The sequence below is a fragment of the Diceros bicornis genome, chromosome 17, assembly GCF_020826845.1.
Source record: "Diceros bicornis minor isolate mBicDic1 chromosome 17, mDicBic1.mat.cur, whole genome shotgun sequence".
Lineage (NCBI taxonomy): Eukaryota > Metazoa > Chordata > Mammalia > Perissodactyla > Rhinocerotidae > Diceros > Diceros bicornis.
Genome location: NC_080756.1, coordinates 59,791,143 through 59,818,665, shown reverse-complemented (window position 1 = coordinate 59,818,665; position 27,523 = coordinate 59,791,143). Strand labels below are relative to the sequence as shown.

The following is a 27,523-nucleotide window of genomic DNA, read 5'->3' as shown; positions in this document are numbered from 1 at the left end:
ATCATCACATTATCTTATGTGTCACCTTATTCAAAACACTCTTAGGAGGTTTTATTAAGTCCACTTTATAAATGAAAAGACCAAACCTTCAATAAAATTTAGGAATTAGCCCAAAATCACAGTTTTACACATCACAGAACTGGTATTCAAATCCAGATCTGTCTGACTGCAACTGTTGTACATTTAACCTCTCTGCCATAGTTAATAATAAGCAAAAACTGCTTATTTTGTAAGATCTTTGACACCAAACATTGAATGAAGATGGTTTATATAATACATAAAAAATAAAGTAGAAGGTGGAAACCCATTGCTTTATAGAGTTGTGACCTTACATAGCTTCCTTTGTTCTTAAGAAATTTCATCTTTTAGTGTTTTTGCCTCTTTCCAAAAGGGCAGCACATCTTGGCATTCTCAGATTGATTCATTTCATTTTTTTCAGCTGAACTCTTCTGAAAGTGAGCTTCAACTTTAAGGTTAGTAGCATTTCTATGCACTTTGTCTTTTAAAACACTACTACTTTCTCTCCACTTGATAAGTGACACAATAAGTCTTTAGACCTTCCATAGGACTTGTCTCTTCATGAACATCAGACAGTGAATGTGAAAGTATATTGTAAACTATTAGATACTAAATAAATGTAAGACATTATGATTTATTTTATTTTATTTTTTTACTTTATGTGGACAGCTCAAAAAGAAACCAAAAGTTTTAGGCAGAAAGAGTCAGGGAATAATTCTACATCCAGGAGAAATTATCTCAAGGCCATATGGTTGCCAGAAAATTAGACCAAATGCTAGGTTACAGGTGAAGACGACTAATCTCATCAAAGCATGGAATGAGGATTACCAATGAATTAAAAAATATGTTTAAGGCATTGCCCAAGGAGAAAATGGACTCTGGACTATAAGAGAATCTACATTTGCCTAAACTTTAAGTCTGCTAAGTTCTTTACATTTTCATTACTCATTAAATAGAAAAATATTTGGTTAAACATCACTATCATCTATCAAACACTAGGGACATAATGCCATGAATAAAAATAATTCCTGCTCTCAAATACCTCCCAGGCATCCAAGCAAATGCAGTATGTACTAAGTACTATGAAAGCATACAGCAAAGGGAACTAACTTAATCTAGGGGTAGGCGTGGTGGTGATGATCAGGAAAAGCTTCCTAGAAAGTCATATATGAATTTTCCCAAGGGATTAGTCCAGGTTACTAGGCAGGGAGAACAGTATGAGTAAAGCCCAGATGAAAAGGAGAACGTATCATGTTGGAGGAAAACCGCATTCAGTATGACTACAGCCTCAACTTGGAGGAACCAAGTAGAGAAAAAGGAAGCTAAAGGTAAACAAAAGTCAAATAATTACATCATACTAAGCAAGGAATTTGTAGTTTGTCCTAAGTGTGTAAGACTTTGCGTAGAGAAGTGATATAATCAGATTTCCAAAATTTTGGAGAACAAACTGAAGGGGAATCATAATCTGGGGGAGAAGGGGACAATTAGATAGCTTTTACGGTAATGCAAAAAAGAATCAATTTGACTTTGTCCTAAAGTTGCATCAATAAACTAAACTAATAATGAGAACAGACAAGCTAGTATGGTTTATATTTAATTAACCTCCTTGAAATCAGGTAACGATAGCCTGAGGTGAGTTTTCCTTTCACAATACATTCTACAAAAGTTATTTTGATTATCTCCAAACTATGTCACCATGACCACTTTCCCAAACCCATTATTCTTTGCTTCTAGTTCTCTTGGAAAGTCATTAGGCAAAGAATTTTCCTTTTCAACTCAATTTAAAAAACACATTTGAAAAGAATCAATTTTCGCTACCACTTTCAAAATAGAAGTTTAACAAACTTCTTAAGTGATTTTTTAATTTAGAAACTCATAATAACTAACACTGAAACGTTCAACACCTAGACCAAATAGCTAGTTATAGCATCTTAACAATGTCTTTTGTGGCCATTGGTGGCAAATATCCCAACAACAGAAACAAAAAAAAATCCCACCTTAATGAAGAAAAACAAAGTGAAGAAAATTTAAGCAGATATATTTCTTGCTGCCTATGACAAAGGTCAAGTTCAATTCCACTAGACTTATACTTTAAATATGAAATCTGCTTGCAAAAAGAAACTACTTTAGTGATCTTTGCGATCATGTTCTAAAATCCCAGACAAGAGCCGCTCTCCGCTACTGGCGGCCCGGGTTCGGATCCCGGGCACGCACCGAGGCATCGCTTCTCTGGCCATGCTGAGGCCGCGTCCCACATACAGCAACTAGAAAGATGTGCAACTGTGACATACAACTATCTACTGGGGCTTTGGGGGGAAAAAAAAAAAGGAGGAGGATTGGCAATAGATGTTAGCTCAGAGCCAGTCTTCCCCAGCAAAAAGAGGAGGATTAGCATGATGTTAGCTCAGGGCTGATCTTCCTCACAAAAAAATAAAAAATAAAAAAATAACAATATAGCGACTCTGTTCTTAATACAGTTGATAAGAAGTATCCCACGGATTTCAAACGTTTTGAAAACAAGTCTGTAACAGTCACTGCTGAATAAAACATGGGTAAAAATAATATTGAGCTCAATTTGTTTAGACCTAAGAGTGAAAGAGATGACATTTATAGGCCTTACCTCCTGCAAGTCTTGTCTTTAGCCAAATGTGCTGCTATATAATAAAAAGGAAGGATGAATTCTAGACAAATCATATATTTGCATCTATTCATAGTATTATTTCTTTGTCTTCATTCTCTGGGTATCATGTCATTGATCAGGAACTAAAGAGATGTATGTGTTTTAAGGATAGAGAATGTGAATCTTCAGTTATCATCACTGTAAATAAAATCCCTCTGCTCTTTACTGAATGGAAAGGGGGACAGACAAGGGCAGGAGAGGACAAGGGAGGAAGAGAGGAAACAAATAAATCTATCCAAAATGGAAATGCTAAGTGGAGACACTAAAATACAAACACAACAGATAAGTATCACTATTAACACAAAATAGGTGGCTAAAACAAACATCGAAGGGTTAAGTATGTTGCCTATAGTCATATAATAAAGTCACCCAAACATCCAATCCAATCTCAAACCATCAATAAATTATACTCTCTTGATGACCTACCCAATTGGAGTTGGCAAAACCATAATTAAAATGGTGAAATGCTTCTGTATAGAAAAAAATACTGCACTAAATTTCAATCTGGAATGAAGAGATAGCTTTTTTACATACTACAGCCAAAATGATCTTTGCCACTGGAAAAACAAAACCTGCTTTATTCCTTAGAAAACAAACTTACTTAGAAATAAGTATGGTTTAACGGCATTTACTGCTAGAGTAAAAACAACTAAAATGAACCAACTAAAAATATTATAACTAACATAGCTCGTAACTCAGAGAATTATGTATATACCAATGACTTCCATGGACAAATTCTTCTGGAGCATTTCAAAGGGTTTTGTTCAGAGACACTTAGATCAAAACTTGTCATGCAAAAGACAAAATATGGCAAAAACCAATAAAACTTCAGTAAAAATATGTGTAGAGAGCACACAAAATGGAAGAACTTATGCTAAGGACTCATGAAAGGGCACAAGAAAATGGAGTTATGGGTGTACTGACAATGCCTTGACACACCCAGAGATAACCAGACAGCACAACTGCAGATCTGGATAAGATGTGCAAGCAGCACAAAAGGGAGAAAGGGAAAAACACTGATGCCAGCGTGTCATCCCAGAAAGAGGACTATATTTTGCCTTGCTGATTCCCGTGCCTCTTGCCGCTCCCGTCGGCTGGACCAATTTCCCATTATGGACTTGCTGGACTGTGACAAGGACTTTGTGGACTTTGGTTTGTAACCCCTTGCATACTGAATGCTGTGTATGGTGTTAATTAATATGTTTTTATGATACTCGTATGATTTAATTATGTGATGTTTGATTGAGTCTCTGTAAAAGAACACCGGGCTATTACTGCTATTCCTGGACCTCAGTCGTTTGCAGTGAGATCCTCTGAATTTACGCTAATAAATTCTGGCATTGTGGAAAGACACAAAAGTGAGTGGATAATCCATTATTAACTGCTCATTACAATATGAGTCCACTTGAAGCTTAAGTTAAGTTGAAAGTTCTTCAAACACAAGGTACAAGCCTTCACAACATTTTTTCTACTAAAACTGAATTGTTTTCAGATTTTGCCATACTTGGGATTACTTACTGGTACCCATACTGTTTTACTATACTATGTGGAAAAAAATGTTTAGAGTAGAAAATGGGAAAATCACTTTTAAAATGCAGTAGCTGTGCTTGCTATTTTTACTGCAAACTTGTAAGATTTCTTCTGTTACGAAAATAGTTTATTTGAAATAGGAGTTCCATAAAAATTTAAACAAACAAAATAAAACCGAGTCTTTGGTGGTAGCAAGGCAGGTGACCAATAATGTAGATGAAAAAGGAATTTTTTACAAGAACATGAGAAATACCAAGAGTTAAGAAACATGTAAAAGAAGAAAAGCAAAATAGACTGAAAAATCTCAATGAGGTGGTAAGAGAGCTAATAGAAAACAGTGTCACATAAACTACGAAAGAAGAGTTTCTAGAAGGAAAAGAGATAGTCAATACTACGTAACACCCCAGAAAGGTCAGTAGGCCCAAGACAAACAAGGTCACTGAATTTGCCAACTAGCACATCACTGAAGCAATTTAAGCACAGCAGTGAGAGAAGAATCCAAATTACGTTGGCTTGAAAAATACATAGAAAATGTGAAAGTGGAGGCAGCAAGCATAACGGTTCTTTCAAAAACTGTACCAGTAAACAGGAAAAAAAAAGTAGAAGGTTAAAGTAGGATATTACAGTCAATTGAAGCCAAGGAAAAGACATTGGGAAGGATTATTTATGTTTCTTTTTAAGGATGGGGGAAACCAGGATATGTTTTATGTTTGGGAGAATCAGTGGAAAGGAAGAGAATGGAAATAAGGAAATGAGGAGAAGAGGATTTAATTTATTTTATTTATTTTTTTATTAATTTTGTTTATTTATTTTTCCCCCAAAGCCCCAATAGATAGTTGTATGTCACAGCTGCACATCCTTCTAGTTGCTGTATGTGGGATGCGGCCTCAGCATGGCCGGAGAAACGGTGCGTCGGTGCGCGCCCGGGATCCAAACCCAGGCCGCCAGTAGCAGAGCACGCACACTTAACCGCTAAGCCACAGGGCCAGCCCAAGAGGATTTAATTTATGAAGCAAGGTTTTGAAAACTGCTAAGAGGGAAGGAATGAAGGGAACAGTTAGATCTAGCCTTGGAAAAGAGCTGGGACATTAGTCCCAATGAAATAAAAGGAAGTTCAAGATGAGTGAAGATATAAATTTCAAGATTGCTGATACTCTAAACTCTATTTACTTGGTAAAGTAGGATAGGTCATCTGCTAAGAGAGAAAGAAGAAGACTGTAAATCTGACTGAAGAAGCTTCTTCATGAATTAGATTAGTATAAGTAATTATGAAAGAAAGGTTTTATTTTGTTTTTTAACATATATACACCCCACACAAATCGCTTGTTTTTAAATGAGTCAAAGATAAGGGGACTTTTTCAGAAATATCATTTAGGTCCTCAATTTAAATACTGAGAAGAAATAGCAGCGAGTAGAAATGGAAAAGAGAACTTTTTTCCAAAAAAGCCTCAACATCATCTTTCCACCTATAATAGAAATTTTAGCACCTTAAAAGATAAGCAGAGTCTTAAAATATCATTACAGACAAAATATGTCCTCTCTTCTCATTTTCTACACATATACAACTTTGCATTGGGATTCTACTTTGCACTTTCTATTAATACTGGTATGAATCAATAAAAACAATACAGTTTTAAAAAACCTGAAATATATGACATTGTGCTATGATATCCTTGATCAAACAGGAATCCATGAAAAAGGCAAAAAGGAATAATCATAATAGCTCCATTTATTGATTTCTTACCCTGTGCCAGACACTAAGTGCTATTTGTATTAACTCATTCAATGTTTACAACAACCTTTTAGATTAGATAATTATCCCAATTTTACAGATGAAAAATCTACCTAAGAAAATTAAAGCAATCTGGGGCTCCATAGCTCATACTCTAATTCCTAGTCTAGAGTGCATATGACATAAAGAGCCCTGAGGTTGAAATGAGAAGATCTGGCTTCAAATCTAAGTACCATCACTTACTAGTTGGTTGACCCTAGAAAAATCATGTTCATTAATCTTAGTTCCTCATCAGAATAACAATCTGTCCTGTATAACTCATATGCCAGCTGTGAGACCCAAAGAGCTTTTATAAACAGTAAATATACATGATGTCATTATTAATAAATAACATTATTTATTTGTGAAGTTTGAAGGAGGAAAGTGTTCATCACCCAAATCCAGAAATCACTCCAAACAGGAATGCTGCTGTGCCTTGAAGGGAGAAGGCTGGGGCGATCCCTGTGAGCTGTGCTCCACTGAACCCGATGGTATGTCTGCCATCTGCATTTCTCTTTGGGCCATTCAAGGTGCAGACTGGCCATGAAATAAGATTGAAGGCCTACAATCTTATACCCATAAATATACATGATGTCATTATTATTAGAAAATAGCTGCTAGGTAAAATGCATATGGTATTAATACCATTTTCTGAACCATATCAGAAATTCTCACACCTTAATTTACACTGCTAAGGCTCATATGCAAAATAAATAACTTTTAAAATGCAGGTTTCTGATTGTTTTCTGCCAGCTTCTCTTACTAATTTACTTACTAACGAAGACAGACAAGTTACTTAACGGGCTCTGAACTTGTGTTATACACCTAAAAAGTGCAAATAATAAACCTCTCTACGTACTTGCTGGGAAGATCAATTGAAACAAAACATGTAAAGTTCCCACCATAGTGCCTCTGGCACATATAAACAGTAGTCATTGCTTTTGTTATCACTAGTTCTGGTTGCTTTTGTTATCACTAGCTCTACCATTCTACCATTCAGCAGAATCACAAAAAAAACCCCAAATTTAAACGGAGTGTGTGTGTGTACGTTTGTGTACATGAAATAATTCAAAGGTTCTTATACAAATCCACAGACTGTAGCAACTTTCCCTCCATCATTCATGCTGCACTTGACCCTGCTATTCTAACATAACAGCCAGAATGTCTTTGTGAAATTTTAATTAAGTTAAAACAATATTTTGTTTTCTCCTCATTCCCCTGGTGGCTCCTTTCATCTCCATTTCTCTCTCAGTCAAAACCTGGTCAGTCTGATTCTTGCTTTCTGACTACTCCCACTATCTTTTGAAGCACAGAACTCTGAATCCACTCTTCTGATAAACCTAAAACTCTTGCCATTTTATGCAACCATAACTAGATTTCTAGACCTCTCTTTCCTGGAGTAAGTTCTATCATGTCAGTTCCTTATTACAGTTCAAGATAATGTTAGTGTCCAATGTTCTATTACATATCTTTGTATTAGTATAAGCATACTGACCTTGAGGTGAGACTGAAGGAAACAGCAAATCCAGGAAGAAAACGTGAAAGAGAAAGTTAGAAGGCATTAATAAGGACAATATTTAGAAATATTATTATTCATAGATACAGACAAAACATAAAGCACAGGATTAGCGAAGGGGAAGAAGACACACAGATTCTGCACAGGCACTAAAAATTAGTAATTTCAGATTTTCAATTCTCAATAACTATTAGATTTGCATATTAGATTACACCATTGTACCTTAATGTAAATTTCTAAAGGAAAAAATTTTGTCTAAAATTTATCATTTCCTCTGGTGGGGGAAAAAACAATTTCTTAAACACAAAGGAAAAGAAGAGAAGGTTAGCTGCTCCCCTTTTCATTTAGGTTAGCTTAGTTTGTGAAATTGTGATTTCACAACTTTAGTCAGCTTAGTTTTACACACACCCACCTTATAACTGACTACTCCTTCATCCACTCTGCTCCATTTCTTGGATCCAAGTCATCCATGAACAAAAGCAAAAAATCACTGACAGCTTCAGTTATTCTGAAGAATACAGAACTCTAATTTATTTTCCAAATAAATCTGAAATAATTTTCTCAAATGTGAGAACAATCATTATTTTTCTAATTACAACCAATATTTCTCATTCCAAATCTACCAAAATCACCTCAAATGGTGCAATCTAAAAGCAATAATGAAGAATATATGGCTCTATAAACATCAATTCATTTCCAATACTGCTCAACAGTAAGAGATGCAAAGTAGTCATGCTTAATATTCCTACATAGCATGAACCCCTTGTGGTTCATTATTGCTTTTTATAATAACAAGCAGAGGCAGTATTTCCTTTATAAAAATTAATCAATTTCACTGAGATTTAGTATAATCCTTCAAATACTTAGACTTCCAATGGCCAGTGCCATCCAGATTGTCTTCAGGATCTAAATTTTACTTTAAGAATCTATAACAAGATGTTTTCTCTTGAATGCCAGCACCATTTCAATTTGTACTTTAATGTTTTCTAGTGTGTCAGTACTTAAAAAGAGAATTTATAAAAGTCATTTTGAGAATAATGAAAGGTAAGGATGACAACATTTATTATCCCCATTATATAAGATAAGGAGATGAAAAACAGAAACAAAATGACTTCCTCATAATCACACAGTGAGTAAGTGGTAGATCCAGGATAAGAACGTAGGTCTGCTGACATATCACCCAGGCATACTTCAAACATTCTATGATGCTTATAGATTCCTAAAGAGAATCTACAAAAATCCATGGATCTTTGGGATATATAAAACAGTGTAGAATGCAGACAACGTTCAAAGTAAAAGGAGGCCAATCTCTAAAATTATTATTGTTGGTTATGACACAGTAAGTTAGAATAATTTTAGATCAACAATGACACTAATTGAAATCTCCTATAGATTTATATAAGACACAGATATATCCATGGGGGAAAAAAAGAAGTTTATTCCTGTCAACAGTGAGCAACTTTAAGAACTTTCTTGCCTATCTTACTGTTTGTGAGTCATATTTCACTTTGGCATCAAACTACAGCTCTTGGGAAGTAATTTAGGAGAGAAAAATCTGCATATAGAATAACTATATATGTCTAATGCTTACACTTTTAAGTAAAAATTTAAGGTAACCACTAAACACAAATCCCTATCAAGCCTGAGTAACAAATTATAAGGTGCTGTGCCCACAAGAAACTTTGGAAGGATGACCTAACAAAATAGAATACAATAGAATTGACTGTGTAAAACTGTGTAATTTATTCTTCTTTTAAATGAAATCAGTGAAATTCATCAAGGAGGAAGAAGAAAGAAACAAGCAGCTTCCCTGGAAAGCAAGCTGAAGCAAGCAGGATCAGATAAAGAACCAGTCATCTTCAGTTAATAATACTCTCAGCATCTTTCGTTTCCTTTTTTTTTTTTTTTAACACAGCCCATTCTTCCTCAAGCAAGAACACACAACCACCACAGCAGCAGCAAACATTTCTCTTCACTTCAACTACACTAAGAACATATTCTCTGACACTATACTTCATAGACCAAAGACACAGAACCATAAATTTAAAAGTAAGGAAATTCTTCTCTAAGGAACCATTTCCCTCATGAATTGTATACTAGATTATGCCAAAGAGATATAACCTTAATATTAATTTCTATATGGAAGATCTTTGAAGACATTAAACTGAATATCAATTCAAGCTTTCTTTATGGAAAAATATTTACAAATATGTAGGTTTATATTTTCAGGTTATACTGTGACATTGATGCCTGAATACACTGTGATACTAATATAAAATAATCACAAACATAAAGCCTATTTTCCCAATGAAAAGGTCCAAAATTTTTTCAGGTCAACCTAAACGAATAAACGTTCAAGATACTGGTAAAACAGTCAAATATCTAACTATAATAGTAAATATATTCATTTGGTTACACACCTATTTGAAATGGAATACATGAGAAAATAATGTTAATTTGGAAATACTTTCTTCCACTCCCACATTCATTGAAACAATTTTATTCACTCTCTTTGCAGGCATCTTCAATATTAATTCACCAAGCATAGAAGATGCACCATTATATATGTATCACTAAGAAAGAAAAAAATTATATCAATTAAATTATACCATGCCATTATTTATACACGTATCTCAGTTTCAGAGATGTTAAAATGTAAAAATAAAAGTTAGAATTGGTACTTCATTGTAACAAGAGGAAAGAGGTTGTCTATACTTTTGTTTACCCAGAAGATCAAAAAGTAATCCCAGTGAATATTAAATTATATAAGAATATTCTATGCCTGTGAATTTACTTATACTTTTCCTTCTGTAAAAGTATATGTACAATTGTGAGCAAATAACAAACACAAAAAAAGAATATAAAAATAATATTTTCAATATAACTAACAAGTATATAACAGACTATTAAATCTACATCTGTTTGATGAAAGGTCTGAGTAGACGGGCAATGGGAGGATAAAACGGAGGAAATGTGGGATGACCGGATAGTGAAATGAGAAAGGAGCTCTGCTCTACGTTTTAACATATATATTCACTGGGTCCTCAGTAATGTACAATCAAGGACAGAATGTGATAAATACTATAAGAAAAGTACAAATAAACGAAAGAGACATTACTACGTAAGGGAGGTCAGTAAAGTTTGTTTTTGTTTTTTTTTTCCCCAAGGGGTCAGAGTCTCACAAATGAAGAAGGGGAAAAATAATTTTAGTCAAAGAGAAAAGAATAAGAAAAAGTAGATAGAAAAAAAAGCATTCATCTCGGGGGCCGGCCCGGTGGTGCAGCAGTTAAGTGCGCGCACTCCGCTTTGGCGGCCAGGGATTTGCAGGTTCAGATCCCGGGCACGCACAGATGCACCGACTGTCAAGCCATGCTGTGGTGGCGTCCCATATAAAGTAGAGGAAGATAGGCAAAGATGTTAGCACAGGGCCAATCTTCCTCAGAAAAAAGAGGAGGATTGGCGTCAGATGTTAGCTCAGAGCTGATCTTCCTCACTGAAAAAAAAAGCATTCATCTTCTAATTTTGAGGTCCATTTTTTAAGAAAATAGAGTTAATTCTACTAAGACTATGAAACCAAAAATTGGAAATATCATAAACTAGTTCAAGTCTGTCAATACATTTTAGAAGATTTATGAAAAATAAAAACAACTCCATTTTCATTACATAAAATTTCAGATACTAGTAATCTTTAAAAGCAAATCAAAAACTCAAAAAGCCATATCCCTTGAGCCATGAGATTTAAGCCTATCAACTATCTTCTCTAATTCCTCCAAATACCACCAGAAAAATTTTCTCTTGCACACACACACATGCAAATAACACCCCAGATTAAATGTCACTGCTGACAGGATAGGAAAATGACCTCATTCTTTGTGTTCAAGCTCAGTTCAGTATGTTTATCTTGATCTATGGAAGTACAGACTCCTCTCACTTACCAAAATGAGGTCAAAAGTTACTGCTTTAGCAGTTCAGACAGTTAATTCAGGAGCTAACTACCCTGAGCCTAAATTCTGAGCAAACTGAGAACACCCCTACTTTAAAAATATCAACTAAAGTAGCTCCAAATCTTATGAATAGATCATATACCACTTTTTAAATAAAACCAGTTGTTCATAAATCAGAATGTAGTTCCCTTGGAAACAATATTATAAATACAGGTTAGGTTTTCTTGCTAGTTCATAAAATTTAAGTTTAATCATGATTAAAAGTCTAGAACTAATAGTTCTAGATGAGGTCTGGAAAAGATGGTTAGCAAAGAAAATAAAATTAACCATCACAAAGTGGAAAAACTAAGTTTCCTCCATTATAACTACTTACAAGACTGGCCCAACAATGCGTGTGCGTATATCTACTCATATATATATACACACATACACACACACACACACACACACACACGAATGAATAACAAAACTGATCTCTGGTTCTTTGCCTTCTTCAGAGTAGTCATAGTGGCAGTACAATATCCTGGCTTTCCCTCTCCATTTCCTATCTCTACCGACATCCGAGTTCTGGGCCTGAAATTAGCAGTTTAGGATCCAAAATTACTGAATAGCCTTCCAACCAAATGAGTTCTCAAGCCATTATAATTTAAAATTGGTCTAAAAAATTAAAAGACCAGACTTAAGAGTCCACAGTTGAACTAGAAGCCCCTTCTCTATGATAATCCCATATCCTGAGGCACACATTAATTGAGTATGTTCAGTACTACTTCCCAGGAGAGCTCAACCAGCCCTGAATCTGAAACTCATCACTGAAATTTCTAGCTACTGGACAAGCTATGGAAGAATGCCTCTGCTAGCATCATCTACAAAGGAAACGACAATAGCCGCTCTTTGTTGCAGTCTTAGTCTTCTGGAGCCAGAAGTATCTCTTTACTGAGTCCAGACTGACAGAATGGCTAAGAGTCACATATGTGGAAAAACCGGCACCTGGCAGCAAAGCAACCCACACGTCAGTTCCAAAGCATCTGTCCTCTAAGAGGGCATTCCAGCGTGTGGGAAAAGCCTTTGGCCTCAGCAAGATCCTCAAGTGAAGAGCCTCTGAATCATCTAGCTGTCTACATCCTCCCCTTGCAGAAGGTGGGCTCATTAATGAAAAGTGAACACACAAGGTTCAAAAGGAGAAAAGGTAGAAAAGACAGATTCTGGAATCCTTCAGCACAACTCTGCTACCACCTACGTACTTACGTGATATAGGACCACTCACGCAGTCCCTCTGGGCCTCAGCCTCCTTATCTGTATCAAAAAAATCTATATAACAACCCTTTCCAAAAACAAACAAGAAAGTCATGATGCAAGAAGGGGTAGCTAAAATTAACAAATATAACTTTTACACAAATTGCATTAAAATTTTGGGGCATCTTGCTTAGAAAGATAGGATCTACCTGACATATAACAAATGAAACACATGAGGCTTACAGAGTTCCTGCAGGAAATCTCCACCCAAAATATGTGCCAGTTTGCTTTTTAGTGTTTCTAATAAAGAATAGAAAAAGAATTGCTCATTGAATTCAAATGGGGTAAGAGTAAAGCCAATATTTCAAAGTGAAACATGACCATTTCTGCCACAATAAAAATTTATTTTTAAAAAATCAAAATATATTCCTTTTTAAATTATTTGCCTGATTAGGGGCAAAAATCTGCTGTGTAATGCCCCTTTCAAAAAGCAAAGGGGTGAGATCTATTCCTGACATTTTGGTGGGCATGGGATGAGAGTAGAAACAAAGGAAGACAGGATTAAAACAAAGGAAAAGCAGGACAGAAACCTGTGTGGACATATCTGAAAATAACAGCATAACAGAATAATTTATGACTGGTTTAACTGGACCCTCAAATTACTGCCTTATTTTAAAAGAATCAAAATGGGCATAGCAAGTGAATCACTCCTGATCTACAGAAGTAATTAAAACAGTGAGGAAGTCATTTTTGGATTCGTAAGGTATTAAGTAGACAAAAGGACCCCAACCTTGGTCAGGGCCCCTAAGCTGCTTCTGTTCTAGCACTTTCAATCCTTATTTGACTTCCCAAAACTTTAAATCTTTCCAAAATGGTTGCTTCTACTATAGAGAAAAAAAAAAGAGGAAATAAGTTTGCAAATAGCTATAACAGTTTGAATGCTTTTGGCTGCAAATAACAGAAAATTCTGCTTCAAAATGGCTTAAACCATAAGAAAATGTACTATCTCACATAACAAGAAGTCTAATTTCAGGAATAGTCCCCTAGGGTGCTGGCTCTGCTTCTCTGGTTTTCCTGCCTCTGTCACCCTCTGGATGACTTCATCTTAGGCTGATAGAAGGTCACTGCAGCAGTTCTAATCATCATATCCGGACATGATAATGTCCAGAACAAAGTGGCCACCTTTCTTCTGGTAAATCTTCCTTATAAGAAAATCATTTCCCAGAAGCCTCTCTGTAGTTTTCCCCTCAAATCACTTAGGGATTATATGCTCAATGTGTAACTAGTCACTGGAAAAGAAAGTTCTATTACCTTGACTGACTTAAATGAAAAATGATCTACTCCTGGAGCTGGGGGTATAGGAAACTACAAAACTGGGGATTGTGTTAGGATAGAAGAGCAAATGGATGTTTGGTTGGTGTAATACATTCTTAACTCCAAACAAAAAATGGAAAGCAGAAAACTAAAAGCTAAGATAAAGTTAATTTAAAAAGTGGTTCTCAGGGCCAGCCCGGTGGCGTAGCACTTAAGTTCGAGCGCTCCGCTTCGGAGGTCCAGGGTTCGCAGGTTCGGATCCCGGGTACGGACGCACCGCTTGTCAAGCCATGCTGTGGCAGCATCCCATATAAAGTAGAGGAAGATGGGCACAGATGTTAGCCCAGAGCCAATCTTCCTCAGCAAAAAGAGGGGGATTGGCAACGGACATTAGCTCAGGGCTAATCTTCCTCACACATATAAAAAAATGTGCGTCTCAGATCTGTGGTGCTAGGGCTAGGGATGGGAAGAGATTTGCTGCAAAGGGATATGAGAGAACTGTTGGGGGTGAAGGAAATGTGCTATCTCTTGACTGTAGTGGTGGTTACACTGGTGTATACATTTGTCAAATCTCAAACAAAAAGCTTAAAATGGGTACATTTTATTGTATGTAAATTGTACCTCAATGAAGTAGGTTTTTTTAAGGGCTTCTGAGGACTTCTAAAGAAAAGAGCCTCTCCTTGAAGTGTCTGCTCAATCACATTATCAGAAGATCTTTCCTGACCACCCCATAAATATAGCAACCACTCACATTCTCACACCCCCTTATCCTGCTTACTCTGCTTTATATTTTCCATGGTATTCATCACCACTTGACATTTATATCTTTAGTTTCTATTGTCCATCTCCTCCCAACTAGATTATAAGCCCTATGAAGGCAGAGATTTTATCTGTTTTGTTCCCTGGTGTGTCCACAGCCCAGAACAGTAACCAGCAAATAAGAGCCTCCATAAGTAAAAAAATTAATTCACCAAGTAATGAAGAAGGAAAGGGTATATTTTGTGGCAGAGAGGAGAGTAGGTTGTGGAGAGAAAAACCAAACTCACAGATTGGATATTATTTCAAGAGCCTGATAACTATAAATCCTATTAACAAGGGTATTTTTAGAGACACATATTTAAAGGGAGAGTAACCAGGCAAAAGGAATAAGGAATAAAAAAAACTACAAGGCTGTTAAAGATTAAAGGTTTATAAGAAGGTATGTCCTTTCTTCTCATCTTTTAATTCCTCTGCTAAATTGCAAAACACACCCCAAAATGAAATCTACATCCATGAAAATCCCAGTTTTATATTCTCCAAATCAGGAAATATAGTAAATCCACATTTTCTATTCATTATTTAGGTTACACAATAATAGATTCTATTATTCTTTTGATCACTAAAAATTCCTAACTTTGATAAATCAAAGACAATCCTTGATACCTAAATTATATGAAAATCAAAAGATGGCTGCCATTCACTAAACACTATAAAAGTTTCTAAATGGTATGTTGAATCCAATCTAAATGAACTTCATATTAGAATGACCCAAGGATTTCTGCTGCAAACACCAAATTCTGCAGATTCATTAGTATTTCTGTACTAGAAAAAAGGTAATAAAGCAAATACAAAAGCAAAACTTATGAAGCAAACACAACACATGGCATGGGAGATAATGTTTCCAGCATACTGCCATGACAGGAATATCTGGCTAAAAGGAACGGCATTAGTGAAAGAGAAGACAATTAACAATTCTTTCAGGAGTCTGAAAAGATACTAATATCAGAATTCTATCAGCCTACACTACTAAATATTTTAAACATTATGCCAAAGAAAAGCTATTCATTATGAATCTAAATAGAAACTCTAATATGCTCACTTTAGAAGAGAAATTTCAACTACATTCAGTTCCTGAGGCTAATCTAAACCCATCTACAAACTTATAAAAGGACATTCCAAGCTCTAGTTTTGTTTTTGTTTTGTTTTATTTCCTTAAATTGACCTATAAAGACTATCCAGAACTACCAGGTGATGACTTTCTTGAAGTGTTACCTTCAATAGGCTATAGTTCCCAGTTATTTAATCAAACGCTAGTCTAGATGTTGCTATGAAGGTATTTTGCAGATACAATTAAGCCTCTAATCCATTTAAGTAAAGGAGATTATCCTGGGTAATCAGAGTGGGCATAAGTGAATCCTTTGGAAGGCACTAAAAGCAGGGCTTAGGTTTCCCCAGGAAAGAAAAGAAATTCTGCCTGTGGACCAGTTTTGGCCTGTGCCCACAGGAATTTTACCCTGCTGGTGATCTCTTCCTGACAGCTTACCATACAGATTTCAGACTTGCTTAGCCAGCCCCCCACAATCATGCAAGACAATCCCTTGTAATAAATCTGTTTATATGTATATATATCTTCTACTGGTTCTGCCTCTTTGGTTGAACTCTCACTCATATACACCACAGTATGGAATATGATTTTAGAAGTAATACTTCTTAAACTTAATTGGAGAAAATATTTCATATTTGCAGATGTATGGGTGAGCAGACATAATCCTCTTTTTAAAACTGCAGTAGGTCAAGACAGTGGTACAACACTAAATCATCTCCTAACAGAAACTACTGTTGTTCTGTGAGAGTAATGTAAGGGAATATTTGTTTTCCTCAAGACCACAAAAATAGGTCTAGGAATTCTTCATGATTTAATCTAAACCTTTTACTACTGGAGATCCTTACATAAATACTAGGAAACTTGAAAAGAATGCTAAGAATTTTCTTTAGTTCAATGATTATAACAGTCTGCTTTTATTTTTGCAATTAGAAGCTTGCTGAACACTTTTTAGAAATGAATTCTACATCCTGAATTACAGTGGAGCACTACAGTTGCCTCAGTTAAGGGGCTACTACTTAAAGGGCATTCCAGCACAAAAACAATCACATAAAAGATGGGCTAGAAACAAAGACTAAGACAATTATAAACAATATCAGAACCTTACCAGAGAGAATACACACTTTATCCACAAGCAAGGTACAATTCAACTTGATATATAAATGGCTGTTCTTTAATTCTGATCAAGCAAAATTCCCAGCAAGCCCCAGCAGTAGCAAGAGCAGCAGCAGCAATTCAGTCTAGTACAGAAGTGTAGCCTTACAGAACACTCACTTTCCCAGGAAGTCCCAAACAAACCCCCCTGACGGTGCAGGGACAGAAACCTGGCGTGGAAGGTACAAACTGCGGGAGACTGACTTTCTGAGAAACAGCATGGCCAAGAGGGAACACACATATGAACACAAAGAGACCAAAACCCCAATGGAATAGGACCATGATAAGACAAATCAAAAGAAAAGTGAAGAAACGCAAACGATAAATTACAGGGAGACAGACACCCACACATAGGAAATGGTGGAATGGCAACACAAGAAGCAAATGGTTAGTACGAAACACAGCAGCCACACACATGCACCTCAGTACTAAATCTGGGAACAAAAGACATAATATAATCCTAACTATTTTTGACTATTTATTCTTATTTTAAACTATGTTGCTCAGTAACAAACTACAAAGCCAGTGGCAAAAACAGAATTTTAAAAACTGTTTCATTCTTTGGTAACCAAGAAACTTTGTCTCAAATCCTAAAACAAAATTACAGTGCTGCACGACCAGAGAACAAACCTGGACAGCGCTTTTTCAACCTTATAAACTATATTCTGTGCAAAGAGTATGTCATTTACAACTCTTTCTCAAAATACGAAAAAATAGTGGCTAATAAAAGCTATTTGGTGTGCTTTGGATATCAAATATCGATTTAATCCTATTTCTTAACTCTCATTTAAATCTTGTCCATCTCCCCAAATCAGGATTAGGTCCAAAAATGAATCAAAATGTTTTCAAGCAAGCCGTCTGGAATAGCAAAGCAATAATTTCAATGTAGATTTCTAATATAAGAAATCAAACTGAAAAATGAAACTTTATCAAGGAATTTCTTTTCTGAAATATTGAAATATATTTAGTTGGAAGTCATTAATCCATCAAAAGTATTGTATTTTAAAATCTAGGCACTACTGCTGCTGATGTCAGGCCAACACAAAAGCAAAGAGAGGCATGTATTCATGCAAGTATGTAAGGTGTGTAGGGGTGTGTGTGGGTGTGTGTGTGTGTGTGTGTGTGTTCGGGGGGGAGTAATGCAGTGTAAATATGGATGAAGACATAAAAAAATGCACATAATCTAATCTTGAGGTTCCGGTAGTTTGTTAATTCTGACAAAGAATTTTATCTGTTCATCTTATCCACTATAAATAGACTATAAATAGAGTTAATATCAAAACAAGAGGAAACAAGTGAGTAGGTAAGCAGCCCATGTTATTCACACTTTCAATACAGGGAAGGAGAATTGTTAGGGTTGGACTTCATTGTTTTAGTTTCTTGAAAATCAAAATTCTATGGGTACAGAATAGGAGAAAAGAAAACTTCTAGGGGAAAATATCAAGTCTTAAATTCAAGTAGCCCCCAAATTTAAAACTTAATAAACTTATGAAAGGAGTCTAATACTTCCCTACTTTCAAGAGCATGAAAATAAAATATTCCTAAGAATCAGGCCCCATGGAGCCACCAAGATTAGTGACTTCATTCTGTCACTGACAGTCTCTGACTGTTCAGAATACAGGTGATTAATGAAGTTCTACTGAAGAACTGTTTCTGCATCTGTGAATTTACGTTAAATATACGGTGTAAAAGAAGAGGTCAAGAGGCATATGCTCAATCTTCAGTATAAAACATCCTAATAAGAAAAAAGAGGACAAAGAAAATTCCAAGAGAGCTGTCTCACTGGATCTGTTCAAACGCAGCTCATTTAGATGAATTCAAAGTCAGAGCTCTGTAAAAATCAAATCCAAGTCTCCTAAATTGTCCTCAAAATGTCCCTCGACCTTCTAAATTTGACCTATGCACTGATGTAATAGCCTGCTTCTCTACAATACAAACTGTGAAAAGTCTAAAAATTCATAATCCAAAGGAGTATGAGCTCAACAAAAAAAGTCTAAACCTATGAAAAAATATTAATTCCTTGAACTTGGGGCTCATTTGCTCTTTAGATAGACAGATAAATAAAGAGCAAGCAGCTATTTGTACTCTCTTGATTAGCTGGTAGAAAACTTTAGTTTCTTAATCAATGAATACTTTCTGTCTTTCCAATCAATGATGCTGAAGTCCATAGTTGCCCAATTTATTCCCATTCTGTGTTGCCTTTTAGAGACTGCAACAATGAAATTACACTGACTCAGGATAACAAGTAGATGGGGCCAGCCTGGTGGCGCAAGTGGTTAAGTGCACATGTTCCGCTGCAGCGGCCAGGGGTTCGCCGGTTCGGATCCCGGGCACGCACCAACGCGCCGCTTGTCAAGCCATGCTGTGGTGGTATCCCATATAAAGTGGAGAAAGATGGGCATGGATGTTAGTCCAGGGCCAGTCCTCCTCAGCAAAAAGAGGAGGATTGGCAGATGTTAGCTCAGGGCCCATCCATCTCACAAAAAAAAAAAAAAAGAATAACAAGTAGATAATAAAGTAACATCAACCACTCAAGAATCTAAATTCAAAGAAGCAGATATATTGAAAGAGTATGCCCCCCAAAATACATAGTTTTAAAACCATAACTTTAACATTTCTAACATAGTGCCCATTCAGCTTCCCTTTCCCTACCTTTCCAACTCAGCGATCTTCTTATCTTTATCATTCTTCTCATTTTCCACCTCCTTCAAGATTTCCAAAAGGCGGTCAACTTCTGCCTGGGCCTTGCTAGATTCATCTTTGTACCTGGCAATCTCTCTCTCCAATTGCTGTATTCGGTCACTCATCTCTGGACTGGCTCTGGCTTCCAATGTTGCCTCATGTGCCTATAAAGAAAAGTGTTCAAATTCTATCAGATAAACGTACAATGGCAGAAGGCAAACCACGTCCCAAAGAACTATATATATTCCAATTTAAATAGAGTATTATCAAAAATCTAATAAGCTAGTCTTCAATTTATAAGGTTTTTCTCTGTTTAAATACTACATAGACAAAATATTAGTAATAAATGAAGAAATAATTATCTTAGATCCTGAATGAATTAGTTATTTTAAAATAGTACATCTCTGAATATTTATTAGGCCCAAAACCATCATAAGCCAAGAGATGCTTCAGAGTCTAGTGAGATGTACTAACAAGCCATCAGACTACTATTGATCTCTCCAAGATAATGTCAGAAGGCAACATCAGGGGGCAGCCCAGTGGTGTAGCGGTTAGGTTCACACACTCCACTTCGGTGGCCCAGGGTTCACAGGCTCGGATCCTGGGCACAGACCGACGCACCGCTTATCAAGCCATGCTGTGGTGGCGTCCCATATAAAGTAGAGGAAGATGGGCATGGATGTTAGCCCAGGGCCAATCTTCCTCAGCAAAAAGAGGAGGATTGGCAACAGATGTTAGTTCAGGGCTAATCTTCCACACACACACACAAAAAAGGCATCACCAGAGATTTACTGCTGATCTTACCATAGCCAGTACCAATGCTGAGATCTAATTTCCACTTGAGCCTTACTTCCCTTCCCTTCTCCTATATACTGCTTTACCAAGCATGTATGAATCATATGGCCTTGAGCACCTAGAATCATATACAGTCATGCATCACTCAGTGACAGGGATACATTCTGAGAAATTTGTCGTCAGGTGATTTTGTCATTCTGTGAACATCACAGAGTGTACCTACACAAACCTAGATGGTATAGCCTACTACAAACCTAGGCTATATGGTACTAATCTTAGGGGACTACCACTGTACATGTGGTCTGTCAACTGAAACCGCATTATGCGGCGCTGTGGCGTATGACTGTAGATACTGCAAGCGTGATGCCATAACAATGGACTTAGGTTAAGAAAATGGCTATCACCACGTAGGTACCTTCCTAAGGCAAGGATTCAGAATTTTTCAAGATAACACAAGATGAGGTCAGAAATCAACAATCACATTTAGAACCGAGAAACGATTTTTTATTCAGGATCCTGTTGCAATGGCAACGAACACCTTCAATGTGTTTTAGAATACAAAGCAGTTTCAATAAATAAAAACTAATTTTCAAGTCTTCAATTTTCCTCCTGAATCTCTAAAGCCATGCGCGTATAATGTATTTAATCAGAAGGTAAAGGTTAAGATATTTTATTTTCCCTTATTCAACAGACAACAAAACACACTTAGTCCCTTAAAATGGTTTGAAAAAATATTAAAGGGGTAAATATATATTCTTAGGAAATACTTTGGAAAGCTCTGAGGCAAAATACCTTGAGTAAAAGACAAATGTTTCTATAAATTGGGCTAAATCCTTTGTCAAAGCAACAGCTGTACTTTTAAGATTAAGTCCTTTACCAATATCTTTTGTGACAGGTTTAATCAGTTGTGAAAATTCACAATTCCTAACAGTGGCCTTTAAAGGAGATTCTATTGGCAGACATGTATTTTAATGTGTTAGCAAAATTCTGCCCTTAAGTGGTGTAGTTAAAAGCCACAACAAAGTAAAAGCAAGGGGAAAGAGAGGCAGCCCTGAGTGAATTAACTCACTACGCATAAAACAAAGCAAAAGCGACAGAAATGCGAACATTTACCAAAGTTTGGGGGAGAATTTTGGTCTCACAGAAACTTTCCCACTTTGTATCTACCTCAAGATACTTTAGAAAAGAATCATTAAAAAAGAAAAACTCTAGAGTTCCTATTCAAGGAAAGGAGAGATGAGAAGGTCAAGTGTATTCACTTTTCTATAGGGCAGTAAAAAATCACTTGTGCAAAATACAGAAAAAACATCAACAAGGACTTTATGGCACCACTTTGTCAGGTCACTGACTGGCTTGGATGGGTGGCTTAACACTATTTCAGGATGCTAAAGGGAAAGAAGAGTCAAGGAGAAAAGAACGAAAAAAAGTAGAAGGAGATGGTATGAGAATAGAACAAGCAAGAAAAACATAAGTAAAAGTAAAAAATATGGTTAAAAAAAAACTCTACTAAAAAAAATCAGAGTCTATTTCTTTCCAGAGGAGGGAAAAAAAAATTTATTAGCATTTTAAAAAATTCCAATAATACAAAAGTTGAATTTCAATGCTTTCCTCAATAATTCTGAGGTTATTATTTCATGCTGAAGATACAAAATACCAAAATACAGGCATAGGGTAAAAATTTTTAAGCTATAAATAGGTCAAAAATGATTTCAATTTATCATTATTTCAAGACCAGTCATTTCCTACTCCAAACAAAACAGAGAAGAAAATTCAATGATAAGCACAGCCTTTTGAATAAATATATATTAGAACACCAACTTTACACCAGTTATGGTTCTTAGCAAGAAGAAAATATGCCAAATATTACTTCAGGTAAACCTATAACTAAACTATAAAGCAAAAAAGACTGCTAATATAATAGACAAAGATAACAAAATTCTAGGCCTAAGAAGCTACCAAGAATTAAAATTTTAGTGAATAAAAAACCAACTGACAATATTTGTCCAGCTGTTTTTTTTTAATTGAGATATAATTGACATACACATTATATTAGTTTCAGGTACACAATATAATGATTCAATATTTGTATATATTTCAAAATGATCACCACAATAAGTCTAGTTAATATCCTTCACCACACAGTTACAAATGTTTCTTTCGTGTGATGACAACTTTTAACATCTACTCTCTCAGGAACTTTCAAATATACAATATGGTATTATTAACTGTAGTCACCATGCTGTACATTACATCCCCAGGACTTAGTTATAACCAAAAGTTTGTACCTTTTGACCACCTTCACCCATTTCACCCACACACCACCCTGCCCCCCACCTCTGGCAACCACCAATCTGTTTTCTGTATTTATGAGTTCAGGTTTTGTTTTGATTTTTATATTTCACATATATGTGAGATTATATGTTATTTGTCTTTCTCTGTCTGACTTACATCACTGTCCTGCTTTTAAAATGTAGTAATGCTAGGGAAGTATTTATCTACTAGAATGAGATAAAATCTGAAATGCAATACTTAACTATTGTTTTCAGTACATTTTATTACTTAACTCTTATCTCAATCTTACATTAGGAAATATGCTCTCATTTATTCTAAAATATTTTTTAAAGTCAAGGTGCTTTTTTTTTCAATACAGGAAATTTCCAATATAAATTAATAAGAGTTTAAAACACTTAGGTAATATGATAAAATACTCAAGTTCATTTGACATCTAGCAGAACTAAGAAAGCTGTAAAAGACACATATATTGTTAATTAAGACCTCTGTGATTTCCTCTCAAATTCCTGGGGATAGGTAACTTATTAATTCCATAAATGTGTTAATTAATAAAACCTAAATCTGATTCCCAAATATAAGCAATAAATTGGGTTTTTATTATGATTTTAGATTTTATTCTAAATGGCAAAATTCACATAAATATCCTCATAAAATAAGAATGAGTAGGTCTGTTCCACGTGGAAAACTACTGTAACTTCAGCTCCAACATGGAAAAAGCTTGGAAGTCATAACTACCATCGTTACAACAAGAAAAAGTTGAAAAACTTAAGAATCAGTGAATTTTCTTGGACCTGTGAGAGAACTGAGGTCACAGGACAAACTTTCACTCCAAAATCAGGACACAAAGGCAAATCCATAAAGTCGAAGTTGAGATCTGCTTACCTAGAACAGAAGCTGTTAGTAGAAAACACTTAAATGGTAATTTTGAGGAACTGCTGGAGGCTGAGTGTGACAAGCAAGAGAGTGAGAACGTCCTAGGTCCACAGTTTTAAGGGAGCACCACACACTTTCATGGGCTTTACTTCCAGGGACCCCCACCAGGTTCTCAGTGAAGAACTGACAAAAATACCCTTGTGGTTCTGGCAGGGAGAGGGAAAGACTAACAACTGTGACCAAAGGGTACTCTATCCAAAGACTGACTCTCCAGGAATGAAGATTTTAACAGAGCTTTATCTTACTTGGGGGAAGGGCATTTCTCCCACTCTATCCTGCTCTAGCTAAGGGGGAAAAGAAGCTAAGAAACCTTTGTGAAGTTCACAGTCAGGGACACAGGTTCATAAAAGACTGAGACTTAGATTACAGAACGCTCCCCCTCACCTTACCACCACCTATAGTGCACCAACGTAATTACAGGGGATCACAGCTGAAAGAGCTGAAAGATACAGACTCTCTCTGAAGAGAGAAGCCTAAGCCAACAGAGGAGACAAGGACACTAGAGGAATTTGAAGCCTCTGGCACCTACAACTACAGCAAACATTAAATACAGCTCAACTTCCAGCCAAATTAAAAACTCACACACAGGCCTATGACCTCAGTTTCTACTATCTGATACATCACATCTGACTTTCAACAAGGAATTACAAGGCATGCTAAAAGGCAAGAAAAAAAACACAGTCTGAAGACATACAGCAAGCATCAGACATTTGACACAGATGTTGGAATAATCAGACAGGGAATTTTAAATAACTATGATTAATAGTTAAGGGCTGTAACGGAAAAAGTAGAAAACATCCAAGAATAGATGGGTAATATAAGCAGAGAGGTGGACACTCTAAGAAAGAATCAAAAGGAAATGCTAGGTATAAAAAATACATAAGAGAAATGTATGCCTTTGATAGGCTATTCAGTAGACTGGACCTGCCCAAAGAAAGAATCAGTAAGCTTGAAGATAAGTCAACAGAAACTTCCCAAACCGAAAGGCAAAGAGAAAAAAAAGAAATGAAGAAACAGTATAAGACATCCAAGAACCATGGGACAATTTCAAAAAGTGCAACATACACATAATTGGAATACCAGAAGGAAAAGAAAAGAGAAGAAATATTTTAAGTAATAATGTCTGAGAATTTTCCAAAGTTAATGGCAGATAGCAAATCAGGAAGCTCAGAACATCAGGCAATATAAATACTAAAAATCTATACATAGGCAAGTCATAACCAAAAAGTAGAGAATGAAAGACAAAGAGAAAAGCTTAAAGGAAGTCAAAGGGAAAAAACACCTTACCAATAGAGCAATAATGTTATGAATTACAGTGGACCTGTCATCAGAAACCACATATGCAAGAAGATAGTAGAGTGAAATATTTAAAATGTTGGAGGGAAAAAGAAAATACCAACCTAGAATTCTATGTCTAGTATTATTATCCTTCAAAAGTGACAGATATCCAATCACTATGAGGTATACCTGAAACTAGTAGGATATTGTATGTCAATTATACTTCAATAAAAAAAAATTTTTTTTAAGTGAAGGAGTAATAAAGACTTTCTCAGACAATCAAAAACTGAAGAATTCATTGCCAGGAGACCCAATATATTTAAGATATATTAAAAGAAGTTCTTCAGGGAGAAGGAAAATGATTCAGGTAAGAAATTCACATAAACGGAGAATTAGAGATGGAATAAATGAAGCTAAAATTACATCTTTTATTATTCGTACTTCATCTAAAAGGTAATGATTTAAAGTAATACTAAACGTATTGGGTGATTATAGCATATGGGTAATGAAATGAATGACGATAATGTCATCAGGGAAAGGAGGAAGGAATTGGGAATATTCTTACGGTACTTGCACCACACATAAAGTGAGACAGTGTTATTTGAAGGTGGATTTACATTAGTTAAAAATACACATGGCATGATTTTTTGAATATGACACCAAAAGCACAGGCAACAAAGACAAAAATAAACAAGTGGGACTACATTAAACTAAAAAGCTTCTGCAAAGCAAAGGAAACTATTAACAAAATGAAAAGGCAACCTATAGAACAAGAGAAAATATTTGCAAATCATATACCTAATAAGGGAGTAATATCCAAATATGTAAGGAACTCATACAATTCAATAGCAAAAAACCAAAAAATCCTATTAAAAAATGGGCCTTTGACCTGAATAGATATCTTTCCAAAGAAGACTAACCAATGGCCAGCAGGTATATGAAAAGGTACTCAACATCACTAATGATCAGGGAAATGCAAATCAAAATCACAATGAGATTACACCTCACACCTGTTGGGATGGCTATTATCAAAGAGACAAGAGAAGGCCGGCCCGGTGGCGCAAGTGGTTAAGTGCGAGCGCTCCGCTGTGGCAGCCCGGGGTTCACTGGTTCGTATCCTGGGCGCGCACCGATGCACTGCTTGTCAAGCCATGCTGTGGCGGCGTCCCATATAAAGTGGAGGAAGATGGGCACGGATGTTAGCCCAGGGCCAGTCTTCCTCAGCAAAAAGAGGAGGATTGGCAGATGTTAGCACAGGGCTGATCTCCTCACAAAAATAAAAATAAAAATAAAAATTAAAAATAAAAAAAAGACAAGAGATAAGTGTTGGCAAGGGTTTGAAGAAAAGGGAGCCTTTGTATACTGTTGGTGGGAATGCAAATTGATAGAGCCATTATGGAAAACAGTATGGAGGTTCCTCAAAAAATTCAAAATGGAACTACTATATGATCCAGCAATCCCACTCTTGCATATATATCCAAAGGAAATGAAATCAGTATCTCAAAGAGATATCTGTACTCTCATGTTCACTGCAGCATTATTCACAATAGGCAAGATATGGAAACAACATAAGTGTCCATCAACAGATGAAAAGATAAAGAAGATGTGGTATACCTATATATACATAAATACAATGGAATGTTATTCAGCCATAAAAAAGAAGGAAATCCTGCCATTTGTGACAATTATGGATGAACCTGGAGGGCATTGTGCTAAGTGAAATAAGCCAAACACAGAAAGACAAATACTGTATGATGTCATTTATACATGGAATCTAAAAAAGGTGAACTGATAGAAACAAGAGAGGAGAATGGTGGTTGCCAAGGGCTGGGGGATAGAGAAAATGGGGAGGTACTGGTCACAGGGCACAAACTTTTAGTTATAAGATGAATAAATTCTGGTGATTTAATGTACAGGACAGTGACTATAGTGAATAATACCATATTGCATACTTGAAATCCGCTAAGAGAATAGACCTTAAAAAGTGTTCTCACCAACCTAAGTGTCCACTGATGGACGAACAGATACAGAAAATGTGATACACACACACACACACACACACACACACACACACACACACACACAGAGAGGAATATTATTCAGCCATGAAAAAGAATAAAATCTTGCCAATTGTGACAATATGGATGGACTTTGAGGGCATTATGCTAAATGAAATAAGTCACACAGAAAAGACAAACACCGTATGATCTCAGTTATACGTGGAATCTAAAAAAAACAACAAAAACATAACACTAAGCTCACAGATACAAGAGAACAGACTGGTGGTTGCAGAGGCAGGAGTTGTGGGGTGGCTGAAATGGGTGAAGGGAGTCAAAAGGGACAAATTTCCAGTTATAAAATAAATAAGTCACGAGGATGTAATATATAGCATGGTGACTACAGTTAATAATATTGTATATTTGAAAGTTGCTGAGAGAGTAGATCTTAAAAGTTCTCATCACAAGAAAAAAATTTTGTAACTATGTATATTGACAGATATTAACTAGATTTATTGTGGTGA

At 35.9% G+C, this 27,523-nt stretch overlaps 1 protein-coding gene across 14 annotated transcripts in view; it reads right to left on the bottom strand.

Moving 5' to 3' along the window:
- ERC1 (ELKS/RAB6-interacting/CAST family member 1) overlaps positions 1 to 27,523 on the bottom strand; it is a 544,778-nt gene that overhangs the window by 318,867 nt on the left and 198,388 nt on the right. For all 14 annotated transcript variants that reach the window (XM_058559107.1, XM_058559106.1, XM_058559105.1 and 11 more), the window contains one exon: positions 19,675 to 19,868. In XM_058559107.1, the coding sequence (XP_058415090.1) occupies positions 19,675 to 19,868 (194 nt within the window). The remainder of the gene's footprint in view (positions 1 to 19,674; positions 19,869 to 27,523) is intronic.